The sequence below is a fragment of the Urocitellus parryii genome, chromosome 6 (genome assembly GCF_045843805.1).
Source record: "Urocitellus parryii isolate mUroPar1 chromosome 6, mUroPar1.hap1, whole genome shotgun sequence".
NCBI lineage: Eukaryota > Metazoa > Chordata > Mammalia > Rodentia > Sciuridae > Urocitellus > Urocitellus parryii.
The window spans coordinates 151,535,207-151,562,768 of record NC_135536.1 but is presented as its reverse complement, the minus strand read 5'-3'; the positions used below and the strand labels follow the sequence as shown (position 1 = coordinate 151,562,768).

At 43.6% G+C, this 27,562-nt stretch overlaps 1 protein-coding gene across 2 annotated transcripts in view; it reads left to right on the top strand.

Annotated features, from left to right (window-relative positions):
• Positions 1-22,310, top strand: part of Syndig1 (synapse differentiation inducing 1) — a 122,188-nt gene extending 99,878 nt beyond the window's left edge. For both annotated transcript variants that reach the window (XM_077800248.1, XM_026393061.1), the window contains one exon: positions 22,152-22,310. In XM_077800248.1, the coding sequence (XP_077656374.1) occupies positions 22,152-22,310 (159 nt within the window). The remainder of the gene's footprint in view (positions 1-22,151) is intronic.
• Positions 22,311-27,562: the final 5,252 nt, after the last annotated feature.

Here is a 27,562-nt window from a genome sequence, read left to right as displayed (position 1 = left end):
ACCCCACCTGTGTTCTAAATCCCTGGCAGAGTCCCCAGCACTCAGGACAGAGCAGGCTCAGAAGAGAGCTCAGAAATAAATATCAACTGCTTATCATAGTTAATGTTCACAGAGGTGGATTTTCTGCATATCTTTGTTGAACACTTTTAAGTTGGGACCTTTTAACTCAAGTTTATCATACTAAAGCGGTGACAAAATGAAGTAAAATGCTCCTCTTTTACTGTCTCCAAGGAGATTTTTTTTGCCAGATTGGTCTCTAGACCAGCATCATCTGAGAAGTTCTTGAGAATGCAGTTTTCTGGGTGTCACCCTTGCCTGCTGAATCAGGCACTTAACCTGGAGCACAGGGATCTTTGTTAACCAGCCCTTTCAAAGATGCTGCTGCAGCTCACATTTGAGACCCAGTATACTGACGGATGCCAAAGTTTCTTCCTGATCCACCAGGGTCTGCCTAATGAACCCCAGTGCCTAGGAGATATTAAAATTCACAACACCCCAGCTTCAGGGGCCTCTATCCTGTATCTTGTTTAGGACTCATATTTCCATCTGGCACTTTTAAGACCTTTTCCTTCCAATTCACCAGCATTCCCCATACTTAGCCTCATATTTCTTTCTTATGTGCTCACATAGATGTACATTTCAATTTATTAATTCACTGTCTTTTCAAATTACATAAGTAGTGCACTCCCAAAATCAATAGAAGAAGGAGGTAAATGAAAGGACTAAAGTGAACATTGCTCTCCATGTCCCTTCCTCAAAGCCACCCCTCCGAGGAGACCACCTCTTCACAACCATAGACATTAGACACGTTTAATGATTTTGTAGAATTTCTGATGTAGGAACGTGTGATAATCTAATCAATCTTAAAATCTAAAAATGGACATATAAATTGTTTCAATTTTCCTTATGCAGCTATGTCCACAGGTGAAATTCAACTGAATCAAAGGTTATCCACATGTAAATTTAGTTAGATTTCTATATGTTGTCCTCTTGACATCGGTACCAAATTTTTACTCCCATTAACAAAATGTGAATGCCTAACTTCTCCACCAGGAGTCCAGTGTTCAATTTTCAACAATCTGAGAGATAAAAATAGAGATCTATGGCTTTTTAGTTTGCATCATTGGTTACTATAATGTTAGACATCTTTATATATGTATTTGATTTTTAACTCTTTTATTATTTCCTCTGTAAATTGCTAGTTCATACCGTTGCCTACTTTATGTAGGTTTTACGTTTTATTGATCCTTAGACACTCTTTTTATATTACAGCTATTGATATATTGTGCTTGAGCTTTATCACCAACATTTTCTTCTGGTGGAACTATCTGTCAAAATGCTATTTGTCATTCTGAGGAGTCCTAAATCTCTTCTTTAGTTATTGGAAGGAAACTTAGCACTGGGATCTGGTTCTTCACAGATGAGGTGAGCTGACTACAGCATCTTGCAGGGCTTTAACAGAAAGCAGAAGTCTCTACTGGTGTCTCCTAGACTCTGTCTGAATGAGCCACTCCCACGGGAAAGCCTGAGAAGCAACCTGGCTGCCCTGCCTGACTTGAGCTTTCAGTCCCTCCCTGCTTCTGCCCATCCCGGATGGCAGGAAAGCATGTGCTTCTAACCACCCCTTACCCTGCCAGCATCAAGCCTTCTAGAACACAGAAAGAAAAGCCAGTAAAGACCCACCCCCCTTTATTATCACTGGGCTGTGGGCCTGGCAGCTGGCTTCATGCTGTGAGTCATGAACATATGAGATCAGATGAGCATTCTTCCCGCCAGGAGAAGAGGACAAAGAAGGAGAAAAGCATGTAATGCAGAGCCCATTGTCCTGACATAAAATCCATCACTCGTGTTTTATTTCTCCATCTACTTCCCGCATATGTTTCACAGAGCTCCTAATAAAGCAGCTTTATCATTTGCAGATATTTTCTACTTTTCTGAATGACACTTCATTCTCTTGTCTTATGTAAGTTCCCACCTGGGATGCTAAAGAATGGAAACTCTCTGTATGACAAAGCCTGACTGAAGTCACCAGGGATCTTGGCCTATATCCCAAACAGACAATGAGGGTATTGTCTCTGTGATGGATGGTTCTTTCCCTAGCTTTTGTTTTTCCATTACTTAATTTTCAAGTTGAATACACATCTTGAGAAAGGGACCAACCATTGGAATACTCTCTTAATAAATTTTCATTTTCACTACGTTCATACAATGCACAAATAATTTTGCACAATTGTACCAATGCAGTTACTTACACTTGCCACTTATTTTTTAGTGCAGTCTTTACACCCCACTGTGTTGCACTTGGGTCCTGCTGCCCCATTATCGCCTTCCCAAAGTAACCTATGTTACCCACCTCCACCACCCTTCCTTCCACCTCCATAATCAGCCATGCATGTATACACATCTGTACATCATGTACAATGCATCACGAGTGTCTGCCTCTGGAAAGTACTGTCACCATTTCCTTTTCATGAGAGTAGTCATACTTTGTGCATCTCACTGCTTTCACTTATAACATTTCCTAATATTCTTGACATTTCATGGTTAATTCAGAGAAATAGAGAGGTGTTCCAGGGTGGGGAGTCCAAAGGAAACCTGAGTGTTCTCACCTCTACCCTGCCTTGGATTCTGCTAAACCCATCAATGCCTGCACATCCTCTGATGCTAGACCTATAGACACTTCCTGCTGGCTATTAGAGGATCCAACACACTACAGAGGCCAGACAAGAAGCCATAAAGAAAAGGGGGAAGATGAGCAAGGGGAGAAAATCGGGGAAATGCACCTAGGTCTCACCAAAGAGTTCACATGGAATTCCAGGAAATTGAACAACCAGCCATCCAGCTATTACAGCTGCCTACCAAGAGCAGTGAATATCAAAGGTAAGGGACATCCTATGCTCTGGAAAGCAAAACCCAGCCTCATTTTACCTCCTATAGCACAGAACTGGGGGAAAATTACCAAGGGTTCGCAAAGGTCCTGCATTATCATAACAACACCATATTAGAGAAAAACACCCTGACTTCACACGGGGAAGAGCAGGATCAGAAAGAGGCCAAAAAGATGCCCTATCAGGAGGAGGCCCCCATGGGACCACCGTGCAAGGACATTGGAACAGCTTTAAAACAGGTCCCTGTCCCTCGTATGCATTGGCCGTGGTCTTTCTGCTGAAGGTGTGAAATTGGATTTTTTGAAGAAATATCTTGTCAGTAATTGACAAGAGTGCAAACACTTTAAGCACAGCAATACGGTGGAAAGTAAAAATAGAATTTGTATGTTTTTAAATGTGCCTCTGAATGAATATAAGTGGATGTGATTGCTACTGAAAACAAACAAACCAACAAGCAGGAAAAAAAATAAAAAGAACTGCAGTTGTCAAGATGACATATTGAACAGGAAACCAGAGGCTGTTGCTCTGATGTAAAGCTCTCCATGACTCTCAGCTTGGGCGTGTGATTGCTTCCATTTCCAAGTTCACAGAATGAGCAGCTGGTGTTATTTATGGAATATGTGTAAGGGCAGCTGAGGAGTATAAAAATGTCAGAGGTCAGGGTCTCAGGACTGTGTAAGATGCACAGCCTGAGCCTGGGAGGCAGCCCTGTGGTCTTCTCTTCCAGGGCAGTGGGTACAGCTGATGTCAGTGGAGAATGACAAACATGGGACCATAAGCAGAGGTGAGGAGGTGCCATCCTAGTATCAAGATCACAGAGGCCCACAGGTGATCATAACACAGAGTGTGTGCTGTCTGAGCCAGGAGAGATGCCAACCTGCCAGGTGAAAGGTGAGAAGTAGCCAGGGAGAATGCTACCCCGAGGCTCAAGACAGTGCTGTAAGACGGACAGAAAGAGATACATATCCCAACTGAGGTATGAATGGACACCTGGGTTCTGCTGCTCAAATAGGGTGTTTCCTATGGGACAGTGGCAGTGATGGTTTGTGAAGCAGATGTCCCTGCCACCACAGATTAAAATCCATGAGGTTGATGAGAACAAGGCACATTCTCTCTACACAAATTCACCAAAAATGAGCCCTGAAATTCTAAAGGGAATTCCACCATTCTTAAGTTGGGGAGACAGGTTGGTGCATTTGAGCTCCTCAGTCTGAGTGACTGAGAGACACCACCATGCCCGTAAGATGTTGGCATTGACTAGGACAAAATGATTCCCTGCAATCTTGTGTGTGTGTGTGTGTGCACGTGTGTGCACACATGCGTGTGTGTTTTTATTTCTTTCTGTTTTTCACCACTAAAATTTTGAACAATAAACTATAAACTACAGGGGGGTGGGGAGCAGGGCTTCAGAAGTAAATACAATGACCCTTGAGTATTTATTTTGATTCAGGATTTATAATCCAAAGTCATATTGTGTATTTTGTTTGTCTGGTCATTGAGAGCCAATTGGCCATTTGTTCATAAGACATACTTCTGTTTTTAGAGCACTTTATTATATTCTTGCACTAGAAAAATACTGCTCCAAGTTCATCTTTCCTGCTCAGGTCCTAGAACCAGCTTTTCCTTAGTGGAGCCCTAGTTTATTTTATTGGATAACAGTGTTAGAAACAAGATCTGGATGCTGGGTACACTTGTTTCTATGGGGATGTCATTGAGTCTCAGATCTCCCAGTGACAGAGCTAGGAACTAAATGGGCATATACTCACTCATGTTAATAGTTCTCCATGTAGAATATTTGTACAATTAACCATGTAAAAATATCTCTAAATGTATAATTATTTTGAATATGCACATATATATCCATCTATATCTATTATTAATCCAAACGTGAGTTTTCTTACTGATGCCTCCAGCTCTTAATCTGTTGTCATACATCATTGTAGCTATATCCTCCTGTTTCCCTGTAACCTCCTATTCCTACAATGGGAAACCTATAGGAAAAACCATCTGTTATTCACTTACTTGGATGTTCAATTCCAGTATTAATGTATATTGACTTCAGAATTGTTCACCGGTCTCTTCATGGGAAGTAACATTAACTAGAGTGCAGAACTAATGTGCAGTTCCCTTTAGCCTTTAGTTCACAGATCTCAACTTACTCCCAGAATTACTTGAGTCAATATCCTTCCCCCTCACTCTCTTTAGTGAGGTTGTTTCAGAAACTTGTCATACAGTGTGTCAGTCAGCTTCATATCACTGTTATAGAGTACCTGACAGAAATCATCTTAAAGGAGGAAAGATTGATTTTGGTTCACAATTTTAGTGGTTTAAATTCATGGTTGCTTGACCCAACTGCTTTTAAACCTGCAGTGAAGCAAAACATGATAGTATAGAACAGCTGCTCAGCTCATGACAGTCAGAAAACAAAAAAAGAGCTCACAAAAAAAGCCCCTTCCCCCAAACCCAATAAGCTATGAATCTGTAACTGGATTAATCTATTAGCTCCATTCGAGTTCAGAGCCCTTAAAATCCTATAAGTACCCAAAGTCCCCCCCCCCTCTGAACATTGCTGCATTAGGGACCAAACCTTTAACATGGAAGCATTTGGGGATATTTAAGATCCAAATTAAACATATAGTTACATTCTTTTGTCATAATTTGCATTCCATTCTGGCATCACCTGGCTTCCTAATTAATTTTTTTTAATTTGATTACATTAATGTTCACTCTTTATGCTACAGTTTCATGTGTTTTGACAAATACATGGTGCCATGAATCGACAATATATACAGAATAGTTTCACAGATACACTTTCAGTAACAGAAACAATACAACTTTATGTAAAATGTCTTAGAGAATGTGACTTCTGACCCAGTTATGTAATGCAGATTCTTACCCCATAACTCCTCCCCAGACATGTCATCACACACAAGGACCTTGGTTTGGTCACTGCCCCCTCCCCACACACAGAAGAATATTGAGTCCGAGCAGTGGTTAACCCTGCAGGTTCATATATTTTAAAATGCAAAAATGAGATTTTCTGTGCCATGGTAACAAAAGAAATAATCTTATAGACTAGCTACATCCAAATGTCCACAGAAAACTTAGGAGGAAAATTGATGGATACTTCAGGATTTAGGATTCTCCATGCACAGTCATTTAAGTACATAATTATGAGAAAATTAATCTAGTCTATGGGCTTCTATGTGCTCATCCTTGAGAAAATCCATTGCTAACCCCCAAACTTCTGTGGCCTGTGTAGATGATGAGACACAGGGTGTAATAAATGACAGTTAAAATACTTTCTCACTCTCCAAAAATGGCCATGATAACATTTCCCATTACACATGTTTTTTTTTCTGCAATACAACTTTGCCCCTACTCCATTCGAGGGTAGAATTTAATTCTCTTCTTGACTCTGGAATGTAGTTAGTGCCTTGCCTGTCACCAATAGAATGTAGAAAAAAAAAGAGTCTGCATGACCACCAAGGCTGTGTCACGCCACTCTTTTGTCTTGTTCAGTGGGATACTCACTCTTGGAATTCTTAGGTGCTGTGCAAGGAATCACTCTCCTAGACACCTCCATACTGTGAGGAAGCCCAAACCACATGGAGAGGACACTTACAGGTACTCCAGTTGACAGCCTTGGTCTCCAAGTCATCTTAGCCCAGATACTAAATATCTGAGAGAAGCCAAGTTGGACCCCACAGAACCACCAATGAATACTACTGGGAAGAAATAAATAAAATACTACTGGAAGCTGAGTCCTGCCTGAATGCTGAACCTCCAAAATCTATGGGTATCTAACACATTTATTACCTATAGTGATAGATAACCAGAATACTCAAATACTCACTGCTATGTGCTAGATACTGTTCTCTAAGGACTTACACAAATTAACACTTTACTATTCTCAAAGACCCTATGGCATAGTAACTCATATTCGGTTGACAGATGAGAAAACTGAAACACAAAAGAGGAAAAGAAATTTGTTGAAAGCCACACACCACCATTAAGCAATGGATTTGAAACCTATCAGTCTGACTCTGGGAGAAATCTTATACTAGGCCACAGTTCTCTCGAAAATGCTCGAGAGGGACTTTGGAAAAGAAATGTTACAGGAATTAAAGTTACAAATCATGCCTCCTGGGTTCAGATAATAGCCAGATGGATGATGTTATATCATTATTGCTCTCTCCCGATTGGTGAATTGAGTCTCCTGTTAGGATGAGCATGCCAAACAATCTTTAAGGATCCTGCCACATTTCCAAGCAAAATGGCCTTGTTAATTTCTTTTATCATAATTATTTCAGCCAAAAGTATCTTTAGCCTGCTGGGTATCGATCATCTAAAGAGGAACAGCAACCCATTTACCCAAAACACAGGGTGAGCAGACCAAATAACTGGCTTTACAACTAATAGCCAAGAGCCCCATGCTTCTGGTCAGGATGCTGAATGGCTGAATCAGCACCATCTGTTTCTATGGTTGAAGTTTCCACTGAAACAGCTCAGCAAGAAAAACCAGCCCAGAGCCCTGGAGAACAGAGGGAGGGAGGAAGAAGGAATGTGGAAAAAGACCATCCCAGTGCATAAGATGAGCTGTCAGCCTTGAGCTTTCTGGGTGCCTCAACTCTGAATAAGTAGATGATTCTGCTGCTCTTCAACCCATAGGTCCATACCTGGACTGAGAGAGACAGGAGCTGGGCTAGGAAGAACCAGACACCACCAGTGCACATGACCACCACTTAATTTATCTTGAATCCACAAGGCTGAAAATACTCAGTAAATCCTTATAGGATAGCATCTCAACAGCCTTAAGAACCAAAATATTCAGATCTTGGTTTTCTCCTTCCTAACCCAGTGGAATATATTGAGAACTCCTGGTGGCCAGCTCCAACAGTGATTTTCAGGAATCTAGACACCCTCACTCACCTGGGTAGAAATCAAGCTCATGGTTTACCTCATCTTGTACAGAGCTACTTCCATCCAACAGGAGAGAAGAAGGCAGGAGCATGTCTTGCTCCAGGAAGCTCTCATATCCAGATATGAGCTCTTGTCCAGTCACCTGTGACATCAGGGGATAATCTGGCCTTTCAATCCAGCTTCCATTTGGAAGTCCTAAATGCAATTCTGAGGAACTAATGCATGCCCCTCTGATGCCAGGAGGACCTGCAGACAGACAACAACCTGCCACACTTGAGCAAGTCACCACACAGTACTGCTTGTTCACATAGTTCGGCTCTGAGGGGTAGGGTACCAAAATGTATATTTTGGATCTTATTCTTTTGAATCCAATAAATGGAAATTTTTTGTCCTTGCTTTTGAATTGATTCCAAACAAGCAGCTTCCCGGTAGCTTGCTTCTGATAATCAGCACTTCATTAGGAGGTCTAATAAAGCAATCAGTGTAGGCATATTTGTGATTATGCATTCTTCTCCCAATTGGGGAAATGTAGGGGGGGGCAAAATGGAGGAGTGTGTACACTCGCAGGCAGAACAAATGGTGGTGCTTTCTGAATGGCTTGACATCCATTTATCTGAGCTGAAACTCCACATAATTAACAGAATCAAGGGGAATCTATCAGTCTTGCATACATATGGAATCAAATCACGCTTCAAAAGCAAGTTTTTTTTCCCCAATAGGCACAGGAAAAACAATATTATAGCAATATCCTCTTTGAAATAACACTTTATTTGGGAAGGGTAATGTTGTATGAGTGAAAGTGTGGCACAGAAGTTGTGGTCCATAGGTATCCTTGGGGAAGAAGAGGTGCTTTTCAATTTGGGGTTAAAATATCAGGATATTTCTCAAAGCAATCAGGAGGCAGCAAAAGACACCTTGATGCATTCCATAAAATAATCCCTTATGGAAGCCAGTCAACTGGAACCTGGTTTCCAAGGAGAAGCATCATTATTCACTTCTGGAAAATATATGTTTTGTGCTAGCAATCAGAGAGAACTGTAGGGCATGGGGGACAGACTGAGAAGCTGATGTATTAGTTCAGGCGAATCCAACAAGATTCCATAGACTGGGTGATTGACACCACAAACATCTGTTGCTCATAGTTCTGGAGCCTGGAAATCCAAGATCACTGTGCCAGCACAGTCCAGTTCTAGTCTGGGGTCTCTTTCAGGATGCAGAGGGTCACCTTCTTCCTGTGTCCTCACATGAAAGAGAACATGTGTGTCCTCTCCCATTATATGGGCTCCACCCTCATAAGTAGCCAAGAACTCAATTACTCCCTTAAAGGACCCACCTCCTATGACCACTCCACTAGGATTAAGCTTCAACACATGAATTTGGGAGGGACACAAACTTTTAGTCCCTAGCAGTTTGCCTCATGGATACGCCTCATGGAGAATAAAGAAGCAAGATCAACTTAACCAAAGCCCCTCTCTTGAGGTGAACACCCACAGACATTCCCCTCTGGGTGTGTCCCTGCATCACTAAGGATCGGAGGACACATTGAGTGACAGCTTCCTGGTGGTGTCAACTGGGACCACCTCACTTTCATTTCAGTTGACTATAAAATAAATTCTGATGCCTGCCTCCCTGTTTCCCACTGTATCATCACACATTCAGGGTCAGTTCCTGATGTTGCAGGAAAATAAAGATTAACTTTAGGCCCCTGAGAGAGTGAAACCAGGAGGGACACACTCCCAGCTGGCACATTCTTTCACCCATCCAAAAGCAATGAGGACCCTGCGGAAGAGGCTGAGCCCAGCATTAGCCCAGCACTGCTGTTTGCCAGCTGCTAATGCAGTACTATTTTAGGAAGTCAAATCCAACACCTTTGCTAAGCAAGCAGTCATAGAAGAGCTGACCGCTAGAAATGAGCATTCAAGACAAGTACACTAATGCAAAGGCCAACCCACCGAAGCCAGACTCAGTTTCCACAATCTACACTCTGGTGCTAACAGCTGGTGGAGACCACAGTGTTCAGCAGCCATCCTTGCTGTGTTCATTTTATCAGCATGCTATTTAAATTTATTTTAGGAAAAGCACTCATTCACTCAAATATTTTGGAGATAACTGCAAAAAAAGAAACCTGTGGAATGGTTTCATTCATTAGAGGATTATCGTTTAATGCCATCCATGAACAAGATTCTGTGTTAAGTGTTGAAGTTTAAAAGATCTCTGTCACCTTGGAGCTCAGAGTCTTATAAGGAACTGAATTTTAATTTGTAAGTGGCATGAATTAAAATGCCACAGTTCTGTGGAAGCATGGTATATGGAATTGTGACCTAAAGTAGGGGCCAGAGAAGCCTTCTCTGGGACTCATATGTGGGCTGAGATAGGGAGATGTCCTAGTGAGGAGATGGACTCTCTTCAGGAGGCTCTACAGCTGAAGGTAAGGTACAAAGAGAAGCACCCAGAAAGGCTGGAGGAAAGAGAACAAAGATAGAGAGGCAGATGAGACCACACCATGCAGGCATTAGATGGAGAGCTTAAAGATGGGAACTGCTAAAGCACTGTTTTGGGAACCGTGAGAGAGTATGAGTGGAAGGAGAGTTTGTGCTTTGTTTTTTTTACAAAGTACCCATTTTTTTTCCAAACTAACCAGAGTCTGTGGTTTAGTTGAAGACTGTGAAACTAAAGGAAGTCTGGATTTAGGGCAGATGGTAGGTTAAGCAAAATTTACCATCCTGAGAGATCACTAGAAAAAAAAAATGGTAATGAAGAAGAATGGCTTTGAAGTCAGCGGTTGAGAGGAGCAGTGGCCAAGAAGGATGATGGCAAGTTGGGTCTTGGGCACAAATTTGAGATGACTGTTGAGACAGCCAGTAAAGATACCAATCGTATATATGTATATGGGCTAGAGTTATAAATAGGAAGTTCACTATATATGGGCGGTAGCTTAATCAGGCCCATTAATTGGTTTTGATGAGTGACCAAGAGTAAAACAGGGATATGAAAGTCTTAGAATTGAGCCTTCTGTTGATTCTTCCAACCCATGTTCTATAGTTCCACCATGCTGTATCTTTACGTGTATTCAGTTAGGACTCAGTGAACTACTTCAGTTGGAAGACTCATATCCATCATCAGTTTGGACAAATCTCAGTTATTACCACTTTGAGTATTGCCTCCACCCCTCTCTCTCCATTCTCTCTCTCTCTCCTCTCTGGAATTCCCACTGGTTGTATGTTGGATCTTTTCTTCCTATGTGCTCTCTTTTCCATCTCTGCATCTTTCTGTGCTTACATAGTTAATTCTTTTGCATCTTTCAGCATATAAGTACTCTCTTCAGTTTCTCATGTCAATCTTCTCTGCAATCTAGAACTTTGGTTTTTAATTTTCAGTTCTGAAAATTCTAGCTGTGGAATTTCTAAGTCTGGATTTTTGTTTATTTGTTTTTAGTGTGGCCTCTTGTTGACTGTGGATTCTTCATGTATTTCTAAGTCCTTCACAATCACTGAAATTATTTCAATTATTTTAATCTCTTTGAGATTGTCATAGAAATCTATATAGTATAGAGCCCTACAATACGTCTCTTAGAGCAGTCTACACCAAGCTGAGAGATATTAAAATAGAATTATTTTGAAATAATTTAATTCTGGAAATAATTGTTCTGTTTTGAGTGATATACCAGCTAACCACCCTCTTGCATTTTTCCCCTCTCATGCAATTTATGATTTTCTGTTGTGGTTTTATCTAGATTTAGGATTATCCACCCCCCCTGCCTTGCTGAAAACTCATAACCTCTTTTTTTTTTTTTTTTGCTTGAGTGCTGAATTCATTTATATTTTAATTTCTCAGCAAGGCCCTTACACCATGTGTATAATAAACGCAGAGCCACACCTGTGATTAGCCTGGCCTTAAAGTTTTGATTACTCACTCAAACACAAAGCTTAAATGGATTTGTCATGTCTGGGGTAGGGTAGGAGTTTATATCCCATGATATGCAGAGGACATTTTTTTCTTTGAGGCTATGGGACTTATGCACAGGTTACCCCCCATCAAATACCACGTTCTCTCCCCACTCAAAGCATTAGAAACCCAGCCTATGAGCTGCATGGTTTCTGCAAGTTACCTATGAGCCGCATGGTTTATGTACCTTCTTGGTGAGAGGGAATATCCAGGTGCAGGGATTGTTTACTATCTTGCTGGAATTCAGGATATGTTGCCTTTCAAAGATAAATAACCATGATAATAACAAAGGTAAAAGCGTCTCTTAAAAACAGAAAATGATTCATAAAGAAAATGCAAACTGAAGTGTAATTCAAAAGTAGGTAGTCATTCCTCCTGTAGCATACACTCATCCTAAGTATGTTCTGTGCGTAAGATGATCTCTTGTGAGCATAAAACAGCCACCAGATACAGCTCCCCCCATGTCATCCCGAGTGTGGTTACAGTTCCCCACTAACCTGAAGTAGGGGCAACATGCAGAAAAACAAGGACATGGATAATTTGGAAAAGCAGAATTTGCTAACTCTGTGATCATGTGTCTTTCCTAGTGTCAGTTTTCTCACCTATAACATGTCACTTTGATCAACCTCCAAGATACTTGTAAAAGCAATCTCCTAAAAAGCAATCCCATGCAATGCTGTCTCCCTTCCAGAAGATAGCACATTTATAAACAGAAAGATGTGAGTTTGCTAGCTGTACTATAAGTAAATGATTTATCTAATCTGTCATGATTCCTTCTGGCCATATTTGCTGTCAAAGGTCCACAAAGATCTGTATCTATCTGTGTATCTCCAGTAGAGCCTCCTGCCTTGGGGTTTCCTTCAGTGCTGTGCAGTAGCACCACTCGCTTTGTTTTGTACACAGGCAGCACCATGAAGCCAAACAAAGCACATGGTTTGAGCCAACATCATTTTCATTACTACGCTTTTACTTGAATTATAGAACATTCAGCAGGTACATTGTATAAATTCTCCAAGTGAAGAAAAATTCCTGCTCTGTACAATAAGCATGGAATCAGAATTCAGAATGTTACCCAACCCTGGGGATTAGTGCTTTCCTCAAGATGCTATTGTCAACTGTAATCAGCATGTGATATATACTTAAGTTGACAGTTTCATAATGGAAACAAATATGTGTTCCTTGAAATTGCAATACATCTTGTACCTCTTCAAGCTCACGTCTAGCCCCAAGGCAGCAAGCTATATGAGCTTGCTCTGACACCATGCAATGACTCTATTTCTTGTCTTTCTTATTGCTAATTATATTTGTTTTTATTAGTGTCTCCTTGTCAGTTTAATGTCTTTGTATTTGTTCACATGTTAATTCCAAAGATCAACACTATTGAATCAGCCTGTTTTGTTTCCCTGCAGAGGAACTGACTGATAGCCTCAATGCCTCAAATATGATCTTGAGACCATGGCCACAGGCTGCACTTAAAAAAAATAAGCCACAAAATCACAAAATGTCAAAAATGTCTTTCTTGGACAAAAATGTGACCAAGAATCAGTAGACTCTTTCCACCAAGAGCCCATCTAAATGTCCTAAAGTTGTGAGCAGACAGTCATGCTCCAACAATGTTAAAGAATGGAAAAGGAGCCCTTGTGAAACAAGTTTATGATGAAATGAGAAAAGGTACATATTGGAGTTGTTTTGACATGTACTTAAAATAAGGGAAATTTACTTGGCTACTCAAATTGCAAATCTTGTAAGCAATGAGCTAGAGACAGTTCTTTATGGGTAAGCCCTCCACAGCTGGGCCATCCAGGTGAGGGGAATCACTGGATGAGAGTGTCTGCCAAGTGCAGTACCTACTTGGCATGACTCCCACCTGTGTCCTCTCACCTTGAATATGGGCTTGCCCCAGCAACTCACCTGTCACCAGCCAGACACTGCAGAAAGAAGGCTGAGTCTTCTGTAGAGCTTGCATCTGAGTGTCCTTAGACTTGCCTGAAGTCCTAAGTTGCCACACAAATGCATCTACTGATGACCAGGGTGCTAGAGAAGCCAAGGTACCCAGTGCGAATGAAGCTATTTTGGACGCTCCAGAGCAGTTCAGCCATCAACTGGAAGTCAAGTGATTCAAGTTAATGTCGTTGGAGATAGAAGAATCCCCCAGCTAATCTGACCTGAATTCCTGACCCACAAATTGTGAGACACAATAAAAGAGTTTGGGATCAAATCACTAAGCCTGGAATAGTTTGTTACACAGCAGTAGGTATTGAGAGCAGTCACCTCTCCCCACAGAGAGTTCGCCAGTGAAGAATGAAGCACGGGCAGTTAACCCAGTCCTCAGGCTGTATCCAGGAAACAGGTAATTGATGGGGAAGCCAGGCAGAATCCAAGGAAGGGGAAAGAACTGATGACTTGGGGATCCTCCCTTCAAGTAAGATGAATGGTGAGATCAAAGAGACACCTGACCCCTATCTGCCATTTAAAGTTAACTTCTGCCTGAAACTCTCTTACATTTTGTTTCAGGTACCAGAGTTCATCCCCTACCCTAGGTGGCCTTATTGAGGATTGTTTGCAAAGCTTTTGTGAGTTCCTTCACTGCATTATTTCCTCTATTCTCCTTGTTCTGACCCCCTTACAGTAACCAGAAAGACAGACAGAAGGACAGAATCAGAAAGGACATCAGAAGGGGTTTCTGATTGCATCCTACCCCATCTATCCCCAGCTAGCTCATGTTGATTCTAACTCTAGTTAGTTTAGCTCTTTCTTTGATAATCCCAAGTTACCTGATATGATTATCAATCAGCTAATTGGGACAAAGGAAATAATGGAAACATTTCAAAGCGATTTTTTGGACACAGAGCAGGTGATGCTCATGCCACACACATACCTCTTACCACATGGACCCATGACTCTGTGTGAAGGCTTCTTCTGCTCAAAGCAGAGTACCCAGCCATGAACAGAAGAGGACCAGAAATGTGGGGAGTAGTTAGCCTTCAGTGGTGTTGGGCACAGCAGAGCCACAGCTACCGATTAGTCATGGGATCACACGGGGAACAGCAAGCTCTCTATTGTGTGCTTTGTTTGTTGCTAAGGCATGTTTGGTAGTTTATGTATATTAAATCAACTGTCCACTTACCATATTTTCAACTTATGATGGGTTTATTGGGATGTAACCCTAGAGTAAGTTGGGGAGTATGTGGCGGGGAGTGTAAATTTTTAATAAGAATGAAAGCCAATATGCAAATAATGTCTAGCCATTTGTCACTACTCAAATCTGAGAAAAGGGGAGGATGACTATTGTCCATGCCTCTGGTGCTTTCTCTAATTCTAATATACTCATAGAACTTCTTGTATCATTTGATCACTATTATTTCTTAACAACCTGCATTGTGGACACCTATAACATACTGAACAGAAGGAGGCACACTGGTAGGGGTCTGGGTACAGAGAGTAGAGACAGTCACTTCTGAGACATGGATGGCTGACCATAAGAGTGACCACTGCCCTGGACAGGAGGAGGTGACCTGGGAGAGGGCACAGGAGGGAGCACTGAGCTGAAGCATCCAAGTGGAAAGAATAAACTTTAGGACAAAACACGATGCTCCTCCCCCCTTCCAAAGGCTCTGGTCTCTACTTTGGCTCCTCCTGAGTTCCCTGGACTTGAACCTGAGAAGAACCAAACTCCCAGGCAAACTGGCCCTGGTTTGTGGAGAAGCCAAGTCAGCCTCCTCTCTAGACGGGGCCAGACACCATGTGTGAGAGGGACTCAGCCTCATGGAAACTGGCTCCAGTCTGGCTACAGGGAGAAAAACTCACTAAGATGGACTTGCATCAGCTAAGTGAAATCCCTACCTAGAGTTTGGAGACTTCTCTATCTCCATGGAAAAGAGGACAATAGCAGCAGCTCACCTGTCCAACAACAACCTGGGAAAGTGGCCGTGTTCCCACTGATGTTTACATTGTTACAGTGGTGTTCTCTGTCATTGAGAGCCTCAGAGAACTGACCTCCATAACAGGGATGCTTAGACATCTCCCTAGGAAGTCCTCTACCCCTGGCAGAGTGATTCAGATGGCTCTGTGCCAGTAAGTATGGTCACCTGTTGTTTGGGCTGGGTTGTACCCAAATAGTACGCTTCATATCTGTCTCCTTCCTTCCATTTTGATCTGTCAGCCAAAGTTTTTTGTTCGATCAATTTTGTATGGTTAAGTGAACCTGGGAGAACTTCAACGGCTACATCCCCAGTCCTTTTTTATTTTTATTTTGTGACAGGATCTTGCTAAGTTGCTGAGACTGGCCTCAAACTTGTGATCCTCCTGCCTCACCTACCTGAGTCACTGGAATTACAGGCATGTGCTACCATGCCTGACTTTTTATTTTTAATTGCTTATAATGGAAGAGTTACTGAAAGGGGAATGTGGGGGGGGGTAATATAAAAATAAAATTGGAACTAAATACATGTAGGAAAGAAACACGTTTGTGGAGGATGGAGTGTGAGGCTGTTTGCCTCTCAGAGACTTCCCATCCCTGTGGTTTTTGTTTGGAATATCCTAGCAAGTCTGTCTCTTTGTCAAGCACAGCTCTTAGTACCTCATCAGTGCATAGTGATTGTTAGATGGCAATAAATAACAGAAATAACTTTTGCAATAATGTAAAGATGTAATCCAGTCAGACAGCTATCGGTACTAGAGGAAAAATGAGCCATAAAATACCCACAGTGCTGTCAATTTCCAGAGAAGTGATTCTGGAGGCAGTGAGTATCTTATTGAAGGCCATCACAAATTCCAGGAATTAGTGTCCAGCAGCTATGGCATGTGCTGCCAATGTCCTTGTGTCTGACCTGGCTCCTCTATATAAACAGAGCCAGTGGGTCTATGTATGATGTGGAGTGTGGTAGTATCTCACCTTATTGGTTTTTTTAACCCTAAAATATTGAAGCTAGGAAAAACAAAGCAGCAGGGATATCTCTCAGAGAAATTCATGATTTTTTTCTAACACCTCAGACAACACTGAGTATTTTCTTGCCACAGGAAATTAACACTTTGGCACAAACCTATCAGAAGTTCCATTGAAAGCTGAGGGAGATGTTCCCTCAGGGGTGCTAGCCCACATGAGACCAGAGCTCAAGTACTTTGAGATATCTTGTCACCTCAGGAAGGGGAAGTTGGTCTCACCTCAAGGGAGGCACTTGGTGTAGAGGACTTGCCATGGTGTCTCTTAAGAATCAGGACCCCAGACAGTTAGGAATCTCCCATGACAGATTCCAAGTGTTGTTAGCTGCAGGCCTGTGATGTGGACCCACTCAGGTGGGTAGTAAAGGCCTCCCCAAGTTACCTGCTGATCCCAAGGGGGTTTCCCTTGTCTTTCACAGTCACCCCAATTTTTTGCCATCAACAGTTTTCACCCCTCAGCTGTTCCGTTATCTCCAGCCTGTCATCGAACCAAATGTGAGGCCATTTTCAGCCATGTCTCTTTTGGTGTCAGTTCTGCTGTGGAACTTTAGGCTGATCATCCTGTTACAGAGCAAGTGAGCCAAAGAAAGAGGGAGAGAGGGAAGAAAGGAGAGAGGGTGAGGTTAGCCTTAGTAGACCTCCAGACTAGGGAAAGTGGGAAGGAAGCAGGGCCTGGAATCCAGTCAGAGACTACCTTGCTGTCACCACAAGCTGAGGCCACTCCCTTTGAACAAAACCATTTCCCTAAACACTACTGAGGTGTGTTCTATCACCACCAACACAGAGCTGCTGCTTGGTAAGCACAGTCACCCATTAAAAACTACACCCAAGGAATGATTTCATTCCTCTACAAACCCACCATTTCTGATCATGAAACCTTGAGCAAAATGATCTTTATATGTGTATCCCAAAGCTTGGGGGCTTGTTGGTTAGGCCTGATTATTTGATGGTCACTCTTCCGGCCTAAAGAGATGTGATGCCGTGGTGATTTTAGTGCATTCGTCCTCACTGAGCATTCTGCTTATAAAACTTTTTATTTTCTCAGGTTGAATATCACCTCACACGAGGGAGAGGATGTTCATTGTTCTCATGAGTTTTCTTGTGCATGACTTGTGCTTTTCAATTTTAAAAAGTTCCCTGCACATCCTTACAACTGGGTGAGTGAGGTTGGCTCTTCAACTTAAGAAGCAGTTGCCAAGTAACCCTTTGCAATCTCCACACCCCAGGAGGCAGACATCTCCCAGAGGATGTTGAGGTTACCACAGTCCAGCCCAAGTCATAACCGCCCAAGCAGTGCACCATGAGATCCCTGAGCTGCAGAAATCGTGAGACATATTGTGACTGTTCTTGTTCAGCCACAAAGTTTGGAGATGATGCATTTCTCACCAACAAGTGAGGAACACACATATAAAATGAGAAGGAAGTTTTCAGCCCGGGTATCTGGATGCCTAAGGGTCTCCCCTCCAACCCCCGAGGGTGATAAAGAGCCACATGTCAGGCTGTCCAAAGGGACTGGACACCAAGTCTGGGGAAGCTGTTTCCAGCAGGCAGTAAGTTCCCAGAGGTACCTATCCACCAAGAACCCTGAGATCAAGCTTCTCAGAATGCCTGCTAAATGCTCACTTAGGCCCCCATGAGTTTCATGGGTAGACCAGGGTGTAGACAAGTCTACACTCTCAATTAGGACAAGTACATGATATCTGCTTATTCCAGCCAAGAAATACCTAGGGTCCTCTGACCCTAGGAGATACTAGTTGCTTCTGTTCCTTTCTCCCTCCACTCCTCCCTCCTCTCCCCAACACAGTGGGCAAGTGCAGCCAGGGAGAATCCACTGACCTTGGCTGACCTGTCTTCTCATAAAAAGTCTTCCACACAGTCTCGCCTTTGGTTTTAAAGGGGTGATAAACCTGAGTGCCCAGGTCAAGAACTCTTGCCCTGATTCACAGCAAAAAGAAACAAAAACAAAAACATGTCAAAGAGCTTGAAGTGTTAGTCTAGAAACTGATAGAAGCATTTCTTGTAGTTTGCACCTTCTCAAAGGAATGAGCAAGCTGTTTTGTAGCCATGGTCACCCATTTTCTGAAACAAAGAGTTGGTCCAATCCCCTTCCTTAGGTCATGGCATGCACTCTGCAGTATCAATGATGTCTCTACCTCATGGGAGCTTAGACCCTGGGAGCTCTCTGCTTCTGCAAAACATAGACACTGAGTAGCCTTTCTGAAAAGCAGCCTGTTTGTTAGGCTTCATCTCTTTGCTGTTCTTGACATTTCTCTGGTAGTGCCCAAACAACAAAGTCTCTGGGTCTCTTATTGGAACTAAACATAAAAATGAAGAGTTGGTTCCCTCAGTGTGGACTATGAAAATGAGCAATTGAACATGATTTTCAGACACTTTGGCTTTGAGCCATTAAGATGATGAGGATTCCTTATTGGTTGACTGCTGTATCTAGTTTATGTTAATTGAGTTAAGCTGTGTGTAATTAGTTAAGAATATATACCTCTGCTGTCCTGCAATAAAGGGGCTCCCGCTGTATCAATCTTCACAAGTTGCTTGTCACACCCCACCCCACCCCCGTTATTTTGCCCAGCCAGACTGTGGCACAATTTAAAAAACAAATAGAGGAAAACCAGAAGAGCAGAGGAAAAGGATCAGGGGGAGAAAGGAGGGGAAGTAAAAGGGAAGTACTGGGGAAAGAAATGGAGCAAACTGGGTTATGCGTGCATATGAATAGGTCACAATGAATCCCAATATTATATGCAGGGGCCACCCCTGAGCTATCTGAATAGCCTCTACTCAGCCTTGGAGCCAAGGAGATTTTGATCTGGCATTACAAGTGACTATTTTGTGGCTTATTACACAAAGCACGTGGTGACCTCAGTCTTTGCTGTGCTAGGAGGCTGCTCTGTAGCTCTGGACTTGGGCATTACCCATTGGGCCTGGACAGCCCCCCTCCTACCTTATTTGGTAAACAAACACTTCATTGGAATCCTTTGAAGGCCCCTTGTATTACAAAAAAAAACAAACACGGGCTCCTCTCACTCTCCTTCCAGTGTAGGAGCAGGACCCCTAGGGTTGCAGAGTTGTCCCGCCCTTGTTTTTTCAAAATTAGTTCTGTGTTGTGTAATTTTTTTTGCCATATTTCTCAGCCAGCACATTTCATGCAAGGGAAACCCAAATTTCATAGCCTGTGCAGGACGCAGGAGAGAAGTTTAGGAATAGAGAATTATATACAATTACAATGTACTAATGAAACATAGCCAGTGGCCTACTGCCACTCCTCCTTGGCACTAACTCAGGCTCCATGAAGACCCCAGGGGACAAGGGAGATGTGGGCCCTACCTCCTGGGGCAAAGAAAACAACTATTCCAGGTGTCGTTATTTAAATGTGTGAGTTCCAATGAGGCAGGGAAGTCGGGCACCCAGGAGCTCCCTGCTCTTGGCTCTCCTTTGCCTCCTTCCCTTCAGCATGGCTCATGCCGGACTGTGCTAAGGACGGTGATCATTGCAGTGACAGCAGCAAAGCCACACTCGTGATGAACCGTGTCTGTTTGGAGTTAACACTAGGAAGGGCAATTACAGTAAATTATGTTATAGGACACTGGAGTGTTTGGGAGCACTGCTACCTAAAATGCAACCCCAGCTCATTATGACTTAATTAATTCATTATGGTTGTCCTAGGAGGCTTTTCGTGCGCATTCCCTCAGCTCTGCTTCATCAAAAACTTGTCTGCGGTGAGCTCCCAAGCTCAGTTCCAAGACAAAATACTGGGGAAGGAAAAAGAAAAACCTAGCCTTTAAGATCCAGAAGCTAGGGACAAGGATACGAAGACAGGTGGCGGAGGGGATCCCTTCTCAAGGAGTCACAGACTTCCAGATCTCAATAAATCAAGATCAGGAGATTGTGAAATAGGAAAATCCATTCTCTGATTTTGACTTTCTGTGGTCTATGGCACGGTAATGGTAATTTTCAGTTTGAGTGAACAACCTGTCCTCCTGTACCTACCTATGAAATGTAGAGATGTCACAGATGACCCTTGGGAATTGGGTCTGGTGAGAAATTTTGGTTTTCCAGGAATGGCCCATGAGAGCAAGTTCCATTCTGCAGGGGAGTAGGCTCTTTACCTTCATCACAGAGGACACTCTGCTGACTTGGGACTAGCCGACCTCAGCATTGACTGAACCTCCTGGGAATCATGCTCCTTGGTAGTATGCCACTCCGTCTGGCAAATGAGCTGATTGGCTTGGTAGTCTGTTCGTGATGGTTACAGATGAATTATAGTTTTCCCCTACTTCTAGCATTAAGGAGTGTGTGTGCTCCAGCAAGGAGCTACCACACAGCCAGCAGAAACCTGAGCAGAAAAGTGCTTATGTTCCTCAAAGAACAAATTTCTGGCTGGCAGCTTCTGATGTTCCACAGTATTATTGGCACAGTCTTCTTTAATATTCTATCAGCTTACCTCCTGAACCCAAGATCATCACAGCAGTTCCAGTCATCATATCCACATCCCAAGGTAGAAGGAAGAGGGTTTTGCTAGTTCCATATATGTCCCATATCTTATCCGGAGAACAAAATCCTTACCTGAATTCTGCCAAAGACATCCACTGAGATCTTTCTGAGCCACATTTGTCACTCCCAAGGGAGGTAGGAAAGGAAAGACAAGAAAGGAAGGGGATAGGAATTGGGATGGATCTAAGGGTTCTGCCACAAAATCTCAAATCAAATATAACAGCCAACCTCCATGCGCCCATCCACCTCATGACCCCAAGAAATGTAAATCATTTTAAGCCAACGCCTTATTATATGATTGAATGTCCAAAAGTATAGGTATTGGTCTTATATAAAATTATTTGAACAATAGACACGTTTCACTAACTCCAGCTATGGCAGGGTCAGGAAATGAACAATGTCATGGCCATGTGATGGCTATCTACACGAAAAGTGGTTAACCTCAAGTATCCTGGAACTGATTTAATAATCATACACCCTAGTTTCCTCTCTGGGAAATGAGAACTACAATTCCCTTCCCCCCATCTCTACTGGGTTATACAGATTAAATAAGGTAAGTGTGAACACGCTTTAGAAAATTAAGTTAATTCAAATACAAAATATGTCATTCTTGCATAGGAGAAATGGCACTGGAATGCGGTGCCTTGCCCATCCCTGGCATACTGGTCCCCAAGACCCCAGACCCCACATTAATGGCATTTATTGGTCCACCCCAAGCCTCACTTATTCCTGCAGGACAGAGTAGAATTGAGGCTTTGCCTCCCCTGCAGTATGGGGAGAGTGGCCAAACATCAGGCACATCCCTTCCTTGCTAGTTAGAGAAGAAATGGAGGGTAAGTGATTCCCCTGCAGTCTTTCTGAAATTCTTGGGACCTCAAACCAGCCCTCCATTCTCTGTTCATTCTGATTTTCTTACTTTGATTTCCTTTTTCTCCTCCAATTCTGCAGACCAACAAAGCCGTGGCCAAGGGGGACTTCCACCAGGCTAGCACCAGCTCCCGGAGGGCCCTGTTCCTGGCCGTGCTGTCCATCACCATCGGAACCGGCATCTACGTGGGCGTGGCCGTCGCCCTCATTGCCTACCTCTCCAAGAACAACCACCTATGAGCTTCCTGCAGGCACGGAGGGGAAGGCCCCGGGCCAGGGCTCTGTGGGCTCAGAGAGGGTAGAGCTGGCCAGGGGTAGACACACCCTGTGTGACGCTGTACAATATAAGTGATTGCCAAACGACTCCATGAATGCCCTGGAATTTTCTACCCATGGATTCCTTTGTTTTTATCCTTAATTTCATTTTCACAGCACTGTGTAGAGCACCAGACAGATGGGCACTGCTAATTCTTCCAAATGGAAGCTCCAAAGATCCCGACCCATGAGGCTGTCTCTGGATGGATTTTGGTGAATTAATGACAACGCAGCTCTCTCTGCAGCCTGCCAGTGCCTGGAATGTTGCCGCATTAGCAATATACAAACAGTTTAACAAAAAAAAAATGTGTTTATTTTTTATGGAATACGGTGCAATAGGCAGAGGGCAGGGAACATGTCACTCTGCTGTCTGTGGCCTGCTTGAGTCCTCTGTGTCCCCCAGTCTGCGTGACTTCCCTGCCAGAAGAAAATGGGGCTTAGAAGGAAAAAAAAAAAAAAAGACAGAACAACTTCTAGGAGGAGATCCCAGCTGTCACTCTCTGCAGATGGGTCCAGCCTTGAGAATGCCAAGCCTCTGTCCCCAGTCCTGCTCCTTCCCTCCACGCTGCCCCAGCCTAAGAGCTCCAGGCCTCTTCAGGACGCTCAGCAGCTCCCCTCCAGCAATACGCGATCTTGGGGCCTGTTGATCTATAGATGGGGAGACAGGCCACAGCCCCTCCCAAGGCTCCTAAGGAATGAGCCCAGTGTTTGCTCCAGGAACTCAAGGCAAAGGAGCTACGAAGACACAAGTGGGTGCTTCTCAAATCGCCACCCATGCAGGCGTTCACCCTGGTCATAAGCAGTGATGCTAGTGATCCTAGCAACGAGATGGGCCCTTACTCTGTCAACTAAATGAATAGCTATTTTCTTGTCATTTTTTTAAGTGCAACTCTTGCTTCATGCTGCTTAAGTTATCAGATGAATGCTGAGAAACAAGTAATCACAAGACATTTTAATACCATTTCATTGCTGTTTTACGAGTGTTCATTATTTAACAAAAAAGTTATCTTTTAGCTTTTTTTTTTTTTTTTTTTTTTTTTGCTTATGACTTTTCTTTCTGATGAGTAGTTACAATTGAGATTCATTTGGACTATTTACTGGGTTGTTAAATGAGAACAGAGCCACCCAGGACTCAGCTCCTCACTGTCTCCCAGGATGAGAATTACAAAATCCTTGACTGCTTAAATTCTCACCTCAAACATTATTAGTATCATCATCCTGTTCCCCTCACACTCCCTTCTAGGATAGTGGTTGTTTTTACCTGTGGCATTAAAAAAACTCCTGATACCTGGAATCCTGGCATCCCAGCCCTGGAAATCCTGATTTGATTGATCAGGGAGGCAGCCTGGTGATTCCAATATGTGACAAAAGTAAGAACCACTATCTGGGAATAAGGCTTGTGAGTGTGATCTCCCCCTCCTGCCACTCTCCCCCTTGACCTTGAACATACACTATTTTGAAAATCATTATCACTGTCTTCCTAGAACAAATGAGATTCACCTCGACAACAGATAGTCCAAAAACATACCTTACTGAAGAATATATAAAAGAAGCCCAAATATCCCAATGAAAGCCAAAGCCACCTGGCCCTACAGACCATGAGTTTGGAGTCAAACCAAGCTGGATTTGAATCCAATTGTGCTATTTTCTTTTCCTTTTTTTTTTTTTTTTGTGGTGGGGTGTACTGGGGATTGAACTCAGGGGCACTCAACCACTGAGCCACATCCCCAGTCCTATTTTGTATCTTATTTAGAAACAGGGTCTCACTGAGTTGCTTAGTGACTCAGTAATGCTGAGGCTGGCTCTGAACTCGCAATCACCCTGTCTTAGCATCCCAGCCACTGGGATTACAGGTGTGTGTTTCCACGCCCGGCCAATTGTGCTATTTTCTAGCTGTTTGATCTTGGGCAAATGTACCTCTCTGAACCTCTTCTCTGGGATAAGATGACCAAACAAGGAACACTTCATAGGATTTCTGGGGAATTCTTGAGACACAGAACACAGTGCTTGGCCCAGGCAGGTGTGCAGGAGATGGGGTGGTTACTATTAATGTCTTTGGCCGACCATCATAAAGCTTGTTTTATCTTTCCATGTTTCAGTCATCATGAACCACTGTATCAAACGAGCTTCTGCGTATTTGTTCAAGGATGCCTAAACTTGCCTCTCTTCAGATTTGATGAAAAAGTAGAATCGGTCTGTATATCCCCACCCATCTCTAGCAGCACCATCACAGTTGCCCTAAGCCAGACCCTCTATGCCAGGCAATCTATCTCCTGCTAGACCAACTACCCACTTATTCCATCTGTCTTTCCAGATGGAAGATCCTCAGTTTACAAGGGTTCTGCCTTCACTGCCTGCCAAGTCTTTCTTCAGGGCTAACCACCAAGATTACATGCAGCACCATGTTGTTCAGAAGTGCAAGGGTCAGGACCAACTGAATGGCCCAGCAGCTCACTGTGACCCTCAGTGGTCACAAAGCAGAGATATCTTGTAAGTGTGTCAGGGGTAGCTGGCACCTCCCTAGATCTCAGTCTCATGATTGTGGTACCCACCATTGACTATGCCCTGCCATGGGCAGCCACTACCCTGGGTGCTTGGACACATTACCTCAGGTAATCCTCCCCAAAATCCTATGAGAGGTGAGAGAATTAAAGTTCAGAGCAGGGAACATGCCCATCCCCACAGAAGTAGCCAGAAGCACAGGAGGACAGAAGCCACATTCACAAGCCAACCTGGCTCTCATAGGTCCTAAGGGACGGCTGGAACCCTGATCTGGACTGCACAGAGGGCAAACCCTTCTGTTTCAAATCAGCTCGTTTAATTATTACAAAAACTTTCCCACAACCACAATATTGATGAAGAGTTGGAGATGTAAGTAATCTTTCCATCACTTGCACATGGGAAATGGTGACATCAAGGTGAAGCCCTGGGATCCTAACGGCTGCTCACACCTCAGCAGTTTATCTCCAAAATAAGAGAAATTGCCCTGATCACTTGGTTGGTACTAGGGAAACTGAAAGGTATTTTGATTTTTATTTTGTAGTCCATATTTGCCAGCAGGTGGCAGGAGCAATTTAGAGAAGGACAAGGAAGCAAGAAGTGACACTGATGGACAGTATAGCATCTTGATAAAGGTGCCTAGGAAGTGTCCCCTCCTCTAGATGCTCTCCTTTCTCCTCCTTAGAGACGTCCATAGTGTACCTATCTACACTTCCCTCATGTTCCCCCTCTGTCCCTTCTTCTCTTGACATCTCTGACTTGACCTGTAATCCTCACTTCACCAGGTGTCCCCAACACATCAGTTGTCCCCACCTCTTTGAGAGTTCCTACCACACCTGGAATCCCTACTGCATCAGGTCTCTGGACTTCACCAGGTATCCTCATTTCACCAGGCATCCCTAACTTACCAAATATCTCCACCATACCAAGTGTCCCTCCTCGGAAGGTGTTCTCAATTTCAGCAGTACCCCTACTTAGTTGTCCCCACTTGGTCAGATCCCAACTATCCTCAGGGAACTATAATGAGTACTGACAACATGATGGGAGATGCCACATCCATAGATCATTCGAAGTTGCTACCCAGGCCACACAATTAACTAGGAATAAGGCCCCCGTGACAATAGGACCAGCCTTTTCCAGTGTAGGGGAGGGCGTTCCTCAAAAGTAGCTAGGTTCCCTGCCCCCTGAAGATGATAGAGGCCATCTCACAGGCAGAGTGACTTCTGGATTTACAGGGCATCTGAGGGACAGCACCCTCACTTGCCAGTAAATGCTCCTACTCCAGATACAAACATCATGTGGCCTCTGCAGCTGAGACTACGGCCACAGCTGCCTTTTTAGAATCCCTTGCCCAAATTTCAGGGCTTTGAGGTTTTATAGAATCTCTTGAAGATTTTAATGAACTGGCTAAATGCCAGCCCCTCATGAGGACATGTTGCCATTTCTACCTGCATTAGTTACTGCTGGTATTGACATTTGTTGACCCAATGTACCAATCAACCATTAAGTGTCAACTAAGAGTCTGAGCAAGGCTGACCTCTGACCTTTGTCCAGTCTAGGGACCTGGCTGTGCCTCTGCTGTGCTCTCACCCCACTGGGAGTGTCAGGTCAAAAGTGCTATCAGGCTGTGGCTGTTGTGTCCCCACTTCATGACCTTTAGAAGACTCCTCCCTGGTGTTTAGAATGACCTCAGCTGTGGGACTGGGGAGCTGGGGCTTCTTGCTCTGCTGAGTTTCTCATACGAAGATGCTGTTCCTCTCTGCAAAGCAGTGGTTGCTGGTAAACCCACAGACACATGGGGCCTGCAGACTGCTGGCTCCCTGCCAAACAAGCTTGTAAACCAAGTAATGAATTTGTCAGCCCACTGAGCACCCCAGGAAGGAGTCAAAAACTTCATACAGGGCAGGGCAGTGGGGACAGGAGATGCTGCCCTGCATTTAAAGCACAGCAAGGTTCAGGATCAGTCAGGTGGCGACTCTACACCACTGCAGGGGTAAGGGATGGGGCACAGCCTGCTGGGCAAGTACAGCTGCCCATACACCAGGGAAGGGAGGCCTGAAAGTGGAATTCCATACAGATCTATATAGTAGAATGATTCATGGGGCAGGAAAAGAACTTGGAGACTAAACATTTGCCCAAATCCAACAGGTGGAAAAGCAGCAAGGCAGGAACAGGAAGGGCAATTGGAAGTGATGGGGCAGAAGGTAGGTGCCTCCCTGGAGAAGCTCCAGGCTGGAGACATTCCTGGAACATGGTGCTGGTCTGAACTTTCTAGATTCTGACAATGGTGAGAGGAGCAATTCAAAGTTGTAGGTGGAACCTGTATTTGCTTTAGCTAAAAAAATGACAAATGAACTTCTGTTGCAAGAAGAAGGTCAAGGGCTAATTCCTTTGGGTTTTGTTGCAGCTTCTGCTACTGCTATTATAATTTGTTCTACTTTATTCTTGAAAACCCATGGGTAGGACAGTTTTTTTTGGAGAAATCTTTGGAAGAGCTGGTGACAGGCAGGGCTGAGTTCCTGGTATAGGCAGCACTCACTTCCTGGAAGACCCCCCTTTGTTAATTTTTTTTTCTTTAGTTGTAGATGGACACAGTACGTATACTTTTTTATTTTTAAATGGGTGCATGGTGCTGAGGATCAAACCCAGTGCCTCACGCATGAAGGTCAAGCACTCTA